We start from the raw sequence: 10,202 nt of genomic DNA, 5'->3' as shown, positions 1-10,202 counted from the left end.
AGTCATTTACATATGGTTGTTTTTGCATGTAATTAATTAATTACCATTCACAATGGAATCGTGGCAGCAACCGTTTCACATGACAATCAAATTTGACATATATAAGAACAACCGTATTATATACAGTTTATTTGGCAATCTTACAAGTAAGATCTCCTAAAGTTGCCGCTTTTATTAAATTTCACATTTATAAATGAAATACTCTCTGAATATTGTGCATGTTATGCTTTTTATCAAAAATTAATTACTTAGCATGTCATTAAATCGTGATTCTATGATTTAAATTTTTAAGCATTATATATTTATTAATGGTCTCTGACATGTATCATGAATACGATAATTACTTAAGTTATGTAAATTACTTAACCATGTTAAATGATATGCTATATTTGTTGCATATGCTATGTCTATATAATTTTTACAATTATTTTCTTTAGCATATTATATGAGCATTGCCATGATAACAAAATTTCATGAGAATTTTATAATTCAAAAACAATGATAGGACAAACATATTCTTGTGATAAAGCATTTTCATGAAGCATCGAAAAATACGACCATTTCAATTCTTGGTCTTGCAATCCGATTTGTATTTCTTGGAAATTAATTAAATTATATATCTTTACTGTGATAAAGCAACTTCATAAAGCTCCAAAGTGGTCATAATATATCTTGGTATGTTTAATTTTCGTGTAAGTCTATTTAGAATTTTCGACTACGAAACTAATAAGTCTCGTACTCTATCTACAGTTGGTTAAACCAGCACAACATATATTGAGCTCTAAAGAATTTGAGTACCAACCTCCCTTACAAGCCAACCAAGGCTCAACCATGATCGAATTATGCAAACATGTTTTCCTACACGTAACTTTGAAGCATACTTCAAATCTTAAATGACAAAAAAATGTCTCCCAGGACAAAGAAATTCTCTCAGAATGAACTATGGATAATAAAGAAGTAATAATCATAAAGCAATGAGCAAATATTATGAACATGTAGGTTCATATAAATCAATGGCATTTGATAACAATGTACCTTTTGAAACATGCATATGAGATATGACATGAGCAATGAAACCTCTCTTAGAAAATATATAATTATAATGGATATTATATGTGCCTAAAATTTCATTAGACTTCGGTATTGAAGTATTTTTGGATTGGGCAAGACCTTGCTGCAATCGTTGACATATAACCAAGGTTATGAATTTTTCTCAATGAATTGAGAACATTTGAATATTAATATACGTGGTTCGATTTTCAATAGTTTGATTTTGAGAAGTACCGCATAAAGTAAAACAACTTCACAAAATATTAGTATGACCTATATAACAGAATGCAAAGAAATGGATCATGCGATCTCCACAGTAATAGTTGAAGAATAGTATAATTGTGGATATAACTAAAAATATTAATAAGGATCGATCATTTCTAATCCTTCGAGATTCACAATGTACATACTTTATGGGATGAAAATATCGTTTTACGATTCTATCAATATTTGGGTTTATATTTCATTTTTATGTCTTAACTATGTCCATTGATACTTTATGTAACAAGAGCCAACAAGAGACAATCGAATCGTTCTACATTTTTATGTCAACGACTTTTTCATTTGAAAAAATAAGTGAGATTATAATTGACTTCATTTGCATTATCTCTGATGACTGTAGATGTAACTGAGTAATAGAGAAGTTTTTATGTCTACCTAGCTGTTATATGTAACCGCTAATTGAATCCAACAACGTCAAAAGAAATTGACCTTCGAGATTTTGACATATTTGGGCTTTGACATAATTCACTAGAATACCTAGGTCGTGATATGTACGTCTGTATATTTAAGGTATTACATACGGACACTTATAATACACCATTCCATTTTCCCTATAACATAATATGATAATTAACGATTTTTAGAATAAGGACATTTTGGGTACTTTGAAATGTGTATTTAGTAAAAAAATAATTTAGTCGGTAGTGTATTAAGTAGAGATATGTATTAACTATTAAGATATTAGTGAAATGTATTTAAAATTTCTACTAAAATAGCTCAGTTTATTTTGTTTTGTTTTTGGGACACAAGATAATAAGTTAGTGAAAGCAAGAAGAGGTAGGGGCGTAGGGCGTTACATGGAGAAAGGTAAAAGATGGGGAGCAAATAGCAAATACACGGATACACGGAGAATGGATATAATCCATAGAGAGACGGCAAGAAGCTCTCCAATTTAGCGTCTCTCATCAGATTGAATAACTACTAATTCAACTTGAGGTTTCAAATCTCTTCCCCTCCTACTCAAACTTAAAGCCGCACTATCCCCAACGTTAGTATCCACTCTCAGGCACTCCCTTCTCTCTCTTTTACTGTACCCTTTTGCTGCCATTTGATCTCTTCTGTCAAGGTTAAGCCTTTACTTACTAATCCTGTGATGGGTTTTTGAGAGCAATTGGCAAACTAGTGTTTCTTGAATAGATTATAATGATGTTGATTGATACCAGTCAAATTTGTGGGGGAAAGTAGAAGAATTAAAATGCTAGCTTGCTGCTCATATGTCTAATTGTGTTTGATAAAATGCCTCAATCAACTGATGGAATGAAATTGAATAATGTTGTGAAGTAATTTATGTGATTTTGCATTTTAAGTAATTGGGTTCTTGTATTTGTATAAGATAGAGTTACCCATTTGGTTTCGACCCCTATAATGTAATTCTTCTTTCTTTGTCTAACGTTGATGTGCAGGGTTCAGTATAAAGTTTCTAAGTTCCATCATATGGTTAAGTAATTGGTAATTATTTATTGGGAGTCAGAACCTAATAAAATGCCAGCATTAATCTCATCAAGGTTGCTAATTTTCGGAGAGTCTTTATCTTTCCATAAGTTCTCAAATGTATCTAGGAATACTTGGTTCAGCAGAAGTGTATGTAGCCTGAGTCTAGGAAGCCTTGGCTTTAATAGTGATATTGAATCAGTAGATAAGAAGGACACCAGTGAAGTTACGCGGTTGAGTTCTTTTAAAGGGGTTCCCAAAAGTAAGGCTAAGGTAGTTAGAAGCAATGTGATCAAGGCAGCAGGGGCACGTAGCTCTCTTGAAGTAGATTCGAGTCTTTTTAATGCGAAATCATTTTCTGAGCTTGGGCTACCTCCTTTGTTGATTGAGAGGTTAGAGAGTCAAGGCTTCAGGACTCCAACTGATGTTCAGTCCACTGCAATTCCAACGATTCTCAAAGATCATGATGTTGTGATTCAGTCTTACACGGGTTCAGGAAAAACACTAGCTTATCTTCTTCCTATTTTATCTGAAGTAGGCCCCCTGAAGGAGACACTATCTGATGGTGAAAATGGGAAGAGGACAGATATTGAAGCAGTAATCGTGGCTCCTTCCAGGGAGTTGGGCATGCAGATTGTGAGGGAGTTTGAAAAGATATTAGGACCTGCGAACAAGAAAATGGTTCAGCAGCTTGTAGGGGGTGCAAATCGATCAAGACAAGAAGAAGCACTTAAGAAGAATAAGCCTGCCATTGTTGTTGGGACGCCAGGAAGGATTGCAGAGATTAGTGCGGCAGGGAAGCTTCACACCCACGGCTGTCGTTTCCTGGTCTTAGATGAGGTTGATCAACTGCTATCTTTTAATTTTCGGGAGGACATGCACAGGATATTGGAACACGTAGGGAGGAAGGCCAGTGCAGACTCACATGGACCAAAAGGTTCAGTTGCGAAGCGAGCTGAGCGTCAGACTATATTGGTTTCAGCAACAGTACCATTTTCAGTCATAAGGGCAGCCAGTAGCTGGGGGCGCAATCCACTTCTTGTCCAAGCCAAAAATGTCATTCCCCTTGATTCCATCCTGCCCTCTGGACCCACTACATTGTCAGGAAATTCGACCAGTACAAACTCAACCTCAAATTTGCAAAGTCATTCAGCAATAGAGAGCCTACCTCCATCTCTGAAACACTACTACTGTGTAACAAAGTTGCAACACAAGGTTGATGCATTGAGAAGGTGTGTTCATGCTCTGGATGCAAAATCTGTCATAGCCTTCATGAACCACACTAGGCAGCTAAAAGATACTGTTTTCAAGCTGGAGGCCCGCGGAATGACCGCGTCAGAGTTACATGGAGATCTTGGTAAACTTGGTAGGGCAACAACTATGAAAAAGTTCAAGAAGGGGGAGGTGAGAATTCTGGTGACAAATGAACTTTCAGCAAGGGGATTAGATGTGGCAGAATGTGACCTTGTTGTCAATCTTGACTTGCCCACCGACACAATTCATTATGCACATCGAGCTGGTCGGACTGGTCGTCTTGGCAGGAAGGGCACTGTGGTAACCATGTGTGAAGAATCAGAAGTGTTTGTTGTGAGGAAACTGCAGAAGCAGCTTGGTATTCCAATTTTAGCTTGTGAGTTTACTGAAGGCAAGCTTGTTATCACTGAAGAAGAAAATGCTCTGCCTGCTCTGAGGTGATGTTACTTGACCACTTGAGGCATGCATTATTGCAACTTTTGGGTTAGTTAATATGAATTCGATAAAAATTTGGAATCAAAATTCAAAAGCAATATTAAAATGGATGTTATAAACGAAAGATATTGACATGGAGGGGGAGAAGGTTCGATTGCTGCCTATTTGAATGATCTTTTTCCTTTCACTCTGCAGGGCTGCCAGGGCGTGAGAGCTATCACTTGAGCTGGTGACTTTCAAATTGCATTCCCCAGACTTGCACGCATTTCGTTACTTATTTATTCGTCCATCCGTGGTTAGAAATTTAGGTTCACGGATGGTTGTATTTTGATGGATAAGTTACTCTTACACCTAAATCATCTACAGTAGCATATTTCAAGCTTTTTTTTTCTTTTTTTTTTAAGAAAAACCCGAAACTTTACAGTTACAAATATAGAGCTGAGTTGGAATAGAGCTAATACCACTGATAAGACGAATCGGAATTACGAGCTAGACTAGCTACAGTATGAGCGACTACATTTGCCTCTCCCGACACGTGAACAAAGGAAGAAGAGTGATGATGAGATATAGCATGCTTGATATTACAAATTATCTGCCCTAATCCCGAATTGTCAGAAAACAGAAGCTTGAATGTAGCAAACTATCTGCCCTAAACCCTAGCAAATTAGATCCTCTGCCGAATATGTGCCTTCAGCGAGCCGAAGTATAGGCTTTCTTGGTAGGGAACTTCCCCAATTTTTATCATAATGCCAGACCAACATATCATCCATCTCTAGGTGACTTAGAGGGATAGTTAAGATGAAAGCTAGTTCAACTAAGTAAAAATGTTCTTCAAGAATGACATTAAGGCCTATATATCATCAGTAATCACGAGAAGATTGACTCCTTTTTAACATGGTGATGTTCTAGAACAATCACAACGTACGATTTACTGAGAGTCTAATATTGTGTTGCCTGGTCTCTATCTTCACCACGCATTACGATGGTTGGCATACTCGTAGGCGGCTTTATATTCTTTCGTAGTCTTGATAGATTATTCATTGCAATTGATTACGAACACAGAGACGAGACTCCATTTTAAAACGGTACCGTATCACGTCTCAACCTCTTTATTTCCACACAAGTATACTCAAACCCCTCTGGATTTCAATTTTAGCACTTGCGATTTTGCATGCAATCGCTTCTCAAACAAGTCCCTGGGCTTCACAGAACCACACTCTCCTACTACTACTCTCATCTTATAGACCACTGTCTCTGCCTCAAATCTCCAATTCACGTCAAACTTATCCACGCCCGGCTGGCCAAGGTGGGGCTCAACCGCCACACCTTCCTGGGGAATCGCCTCCTCGATGCTTACTCTCGCTTCGGCACGCTCCGCGACGCGTTGGTCATGTTTGATGAGATCCATTACAAGAACATTGTGTCTCGCAATATTCTCTTGAAGGGTTTGTGCCGTTTTGGAGAGCTTGAGAGCGCGCGGAAGGTGTTTGATGAAATGCCTGAGAGAGATGTCGTTGGCTGGAACTCGATGATCTCGGGGTACCTTTCGTGTGGACTGGTTGGTGATGCAATGGGGATGTTTTCGAAAATGCAGAGCTCCGGTGTGTGGCCGAGCGAGTATACATTTTCGATTGTGATGTCAGCTGTGTCGTGTGGTTGGCATGGGAAGGAAGTTCATGGTGGTATGATTAGAAAGGGTGTGGATTTGTCGAATGTGGTAATTGGGAATTCGTTGATCGGCATGTATGGAAGGAGTGGTTTGGTGGATTATGCGTTCGGGGTGTTTTTGAGTATGGAGGAGGTGGATGCTGTTACATGGAACAGTTTGATTTGGAGTTGTCATAGAGCAGGGTATGAGGAATTGGCAGTTCAGCAGTTTGTTCTTATGAGAGGGACTGAGCATTGTCCTGATGAGTTTACGGTTTCTACTGTGATCAATGTTTGTTGTAACTTGCTTGATTTGGGAAGGGGTAAGCAAATTGTTGCTTTTAGCTTCAAGGTGGGCTTCTTTTCTAATAGCATTGTATCAAGTGCTGCTATTGACATGTTTTCCAAATGCAACAGATTGGAGGATGCAGTCCGGCTCTTTCAAGAGCTAAGCTGGTGGGATTCGGCTGTTTGTAATTCCATGATTTCGACCTATGCACGGCATGGTTCTGGTGAGAAGGCTGTGCTGCTTTTTGTGTGGACCTTGAGAAACAATTTGAGGCCAACAGAATTTACTCTTAGCTGTGTACTAAGCTGTATGTCCACTTTTCGTCCAGTTGAGCAGGGATTTCAATTCCATTCTTTGGTTATTAAGTTAGGCTTTGAGTCAGATGCTATCGTCGCTAGTTCACTTGTTGATTTTTACACTAAAGTTGGATTAATAGATCATGCCATGAAGATCTTTGCAAGTATGGGGGTGAAAGATTTGATATCTTATAACACCATGATTATGGGTTTAGTTCACAATGGTAAATTGTTTGAGACCATGAACACATTCCACGAATTAGTTAGTGAAGGTTTGCCGGTGGATGATGTAACATTTGCTGGAGTTTTATTAGCTTGCACTTTTGGGAGCTTTGTGGACGAGGGTATGTCAATATTTAGATCCATGGAAAAGGAATATGGGATCAAACCTGCGGAAGAGCATTATACGTGCATAGTAGACTTGTTGACTCATGCAGGTAAACTCAAAGCAGCAATAGATATAGTAGAATCAATGCCGTATGAACCTAGTTCTGTTATATGGGAATCAATTCTTCTTGCTTCCGCGCTTCAGCCAGACATTAAAATTACTGAAGGAGTTGCAGAACTAATGATGACATCAGAACCTCAGTCATCTCTACCTTATCTGGTGCTAGCTCGAGCATATGAAATGAGAGGAAGATGGGAAAGCTTGATTCGAGTTAGAAAAGAGATGAAACTTAAAGGCGTGAAGAATGTGTTTGGATGTAGTTGGATTGAGATACATAAAAACGTATATACTTTCAAGGCAGACCATTTACAGCATCATAGAAGCAAAGACATTTATATGATATTGAGATTACTGTTTTGGGAAATGGAAGCTGATAATCACATTCACAATCTAACAACGTGATGCAAAGAGGAGTGGTGAAAAGAAATACAGTCAGGCTAAGTTTGGATGAGGGCATTGCAGATTTCTAGTTAAGAGGGGAACATAAGATTACAAGTGCCACATCAGGTATCTTCCTTGTTCAGGAACATGCCTTGTCCACCGTGAGTGCTCTGGCCTTCCCAATGATCAACTTCAAGCTATGGGCCTATGGCCAACTACCTGCATGCCAGCGAATGGATCACAAGGAATGTTACTCGCTACAAATGGACGATTTTATATCAAGTATGCTCTTATTCTTCCCTTTTTGATTTTTTTTTTCATTTTCTGCTTTAGATTTGCTTATATCTTAGCCTCCTGCAATTCCTGTTTGAAATGGCTTCTCTTTTCATGGACTCATTCGTCTTCAAAGCCTTCTGTATACAATCTCTATTGGTTTCTCTGTTTAGGTCCTGTAATGCAAATATAGCGCAACTCGTGACCTTAAGTTTCAATAGAAGATTCTCATATCCTACTTTGAGATCTTGTCATTTACTGAGCTTTCTTTCAATGTTAAAGGGTTCTATGTCTCACCACCAGAATGTTATTGAAATCTGATCCCCAGGTCAGGAATCACATAAGCATATTCTATATTTTCCGTGTTTTGAGATCTTTCTATGTCATGCCTTTTAGCTGCAAGAAAAGGTTTAACATTTCAATGATTTCTTCATCTGCATCTGAATATTACATTTCTAACTTACCTTTTGTACTCTCCATGTTTTAAATTTGAATGGGTTTAGGTGTCCTCTGACAGAGAGGTAATAGCTTGGGAGACTTCAACCACTGGAGTGAAGTAGAAATAGTCACCATCTGACCATCTCAGAGAGGTATGGATTTCATGCTGGTGTGGTTTTCATGCTTTTATTTTCCTATGGATCTGTTTGGTTGCCTAGAAAGCTGATCATTCTCTCGTTTCCCTAAAATTATTACCTGTTACGTTCCCTTGGATTTTTTTTATGTTCATATTGTTTTTCTGTAGTTACTTGTTTTGTTTGAGATAGATAGTTTTGGGCTTTTTGCAATCTTCTGGAGCTGTCGCCTGAGAAAATCTGTTTAGCCCAGAATTTGACAATCTTGAATATTAAGACTTGTGTACGACACTCATCAATATATAGTTACTGTAATGTTATATGTTGGCATGATATGGGAACTGGAAGTATGCATTGCAATCGGGCCTTGAAACTTCTGCTATGTTTAGCATGCTTTTAGTATTTTCGTGTTAAATGTGATCAAAAGTGTCTTAATCATGGACTACCACGATTTTGGGTGCTAGGTTCTACTTGGAATTGCATGGGAGGCTGCTACGTCAATTTGCAACAATCCAACAGCTGAAAAGTAATAAGTTCCAAAAGCCAAAGTTCAACAAGAAGTAACGAAGCAAATCCCCTCTAGCGTCTATTTCAAAATTACCATATACAAAGTGTAAACCATCTTCTCCTGTTTTTGTTCTACCCATGTACAACCACCATCACAAACTTTGATTTTGCATTCCCAATTTTTAGTGTCTGAACCACCCGCAATTTCATTTTGCATTCCCATTTTGTAGCCTCTCTCTTTAAACAAGCCTCTCAATCATTGCATCGTCTTCTTCAACCAATGTTAGTTTTTCATCTCTAAAACTTAACATTCCTGCGTCCTTTCAGTTACCTAGTTTCAATTCCATATTGCCTATCCAATTTTTATCAATATGCTGGCTTTGAGTTCTTTGGTGGTGTGTCAAATATGAGGTGGATGTGTGTAAATGAAGTTATCTGCTTAGAAAGAGATGGGGAGGGGGTCAACCACTACGTATCTTATTGAAACTGGGTTATCTAAAAACTTTTGACTGCTATGTTAAAGAAAATAAATATAGATTAATTAACTGCAAATTTAAGGAGAGGGGGAGATAGAATGGCGATCAGCAGCTTCATATTCAAGCCAATTCTAGCGGCAAAGTTATAGTAGAGAAGTCAACTCCCTTGATGTAGCTTATGCTTAATTGCTTATCAGATTAACAAACTAGTAAACCTAGTAGCAACCTAGTCAACTAGTTTAGGTACGAGCATCAACCTGTGCGCATTTGGGCACCTCATCAGTTCATGCATTTTCATACTTATAAACCAGATTCTCAGCAAGTCGTTATGGCTTCTAGTTACACCTAAACGGTTTAGTTAGATATCCGGGAATTGTTGAAGAATACGCATATTTTAACAATCACAAACAAGATTTGCACAGGTTGGGTGTTTCTTTGTTTTTATCGTTTGTAATTATTTGTGATGACTAAGAGTGACTATTAAAAGACCAGCATGGACAACCCTAGCAGCAATATAGAGGATCATCCATGCATCAAAGTATCAAACCATTCTGATGCTCTTCTAATTCGGGAACATCAATGAAAATGGAATGAGATAGAGACTAAAATAGTGATCCTTTGACATCCCTCTGCACCGCACTATTTTCCTTAAACAAATTCTGCGATGTGCAAATGAATTGTTATATGTTCCATCAATTTTGTAAACACACAATATTGGTCAATCTTGATAGGAGCATATAATGCAACGTATATAATGTGTTTTCTTTCCCATTTAGTTTAGTTATTTTTTTAATAATGCCCATTTTAACTTAGTTTACTATTTTTAGGTTCATTGGAGCAAAATAAGAGGAAGATGTGTTT

At 37.8% G+C, this 10,202-nt stretch overlaps 2 protein-coding genes across 6 annotated transcripts; both read left to right on the top strand.

Annotated features, from left to right (window-relative positions):
* The first annotated feature begins 2,154 nt into the window (after positions 1 to 2,154).
* On the top strand, positions 2,155 to 4,820 carry LOC126782899 (DEAD-box ATP-dependent RNA helicase 47B). Of its 3 annotated transcripts, none has more exons than XM_050508250.1 (3): positions 2,155 to 2,320; positions 2,736 to 4,454; positions 4,648 to 4,820. In XM_050508250.1, the coding sequence occupies exons 2-3, from the start codon at positions 2,815 to 2,817 to the stop codon at positions 4,661 to 4,663; spliced, it is 1,656 nt and encodes a 551-aa protein (XP_050364207.1). In that variant the 5' UTR covers positions 2,155 to 2,320; positions 2,736 to 2,814; the 3' UTR covers positions 4,664 to 4,820. The 3 variants fall into 3 exon arrangements, with proteins under 3 accessions (XP_050364207.1, XP_050364208.1, XP_050364209.1); XM_050508251.1 differs by having other exon boundaries at positions 2,155 to 2,338; XM_050508252.1 differs by having other exon boundaries at positions 2,155 to 2,398.
* A 715-nt stretch (positions 4,821 to 5,535) lies between these two features.
* On the top strand, positions 5,536 to 9,282 carry LOC126783409 (pentatricopeptide repeat-containing protein At1g43980, mitochondrial-like). Of its 3 annotated transcripts, XM_050508873.1 has the most exons (5): positions 5,536 to 6,422; positions 6,517 to 7,795; positions 8,069 to 8,114; positions 8,290 to 8,376; positions 8,823 to 9,282. In XM_050508873.1, the coding sequence occupies exons 1-2, from the start codon at positions 5,624 to 5,626 to the stop codon at positions 6,549 to 6,551; spliced, it is 834 nt and encodes a 277-aa protein (XP_050364830.1). In that variant the 5' UTR covers positions 5,536 to 5,623; the 3' UTR covers positions 6,552 to 7,795; positions 8,069 to 8,114; positions 8,290 to 8,376; positions 8,823 to 9,282. The 3 variants fall into 3 exon arrangements, with proteins under 3 accessions (XP_050364830.1, XP_050364828.1, XP_050364829.1); XM_050508871.1 differs by lacking the exon at positions 5,536 to 6,422 and having other exon boundaries at positions 6,562 to 7,795; XM_050508872.1 differs by lacking the exons at positions 5,536 to 6,422; positions 8,069 to 8,114 and having other exon boundaries at positions 6,562 to 7,795.
* The last annotated feature ends 920 nt before the right edge of the window (positions 9,283 to 10,202 follow it).

Source organism: Argentina anserina, chromosome 2, assembly GCF_933775445.1.
Source record: "Argentina anserina chromosome 2, drPotAnse1.1, whole genome shotgun sequence".
Lineage (NCBI taxonomy): Eukaryota > Viridiplantae > Streptophyta > Magnoliopsida > Rosales > Rosaceae > Argentina > Argentina anserina.
Note: the sequence above shows the minus strand (reverse complement) of the source record. Positions and strands in the feature narration are given on the sequence as shown.

Bases quoted from the DNA above. Each gene is read 5' to 3' on its own strand.
- LOC126782899 (XM_050508250.1), top strand. From the start codon at position 2,815: ATGCCAGCATTAATCTCATCAAGGTTGCTAATTTTCGGAGAGTCTTTA.
- LOC126783409 (XM_050508872.1), top strand. From the start codon at position 6,581: ATGATTTCGACCTATGCACGGCATGGTTCTGGTGAGAAGGCTGTGCTG.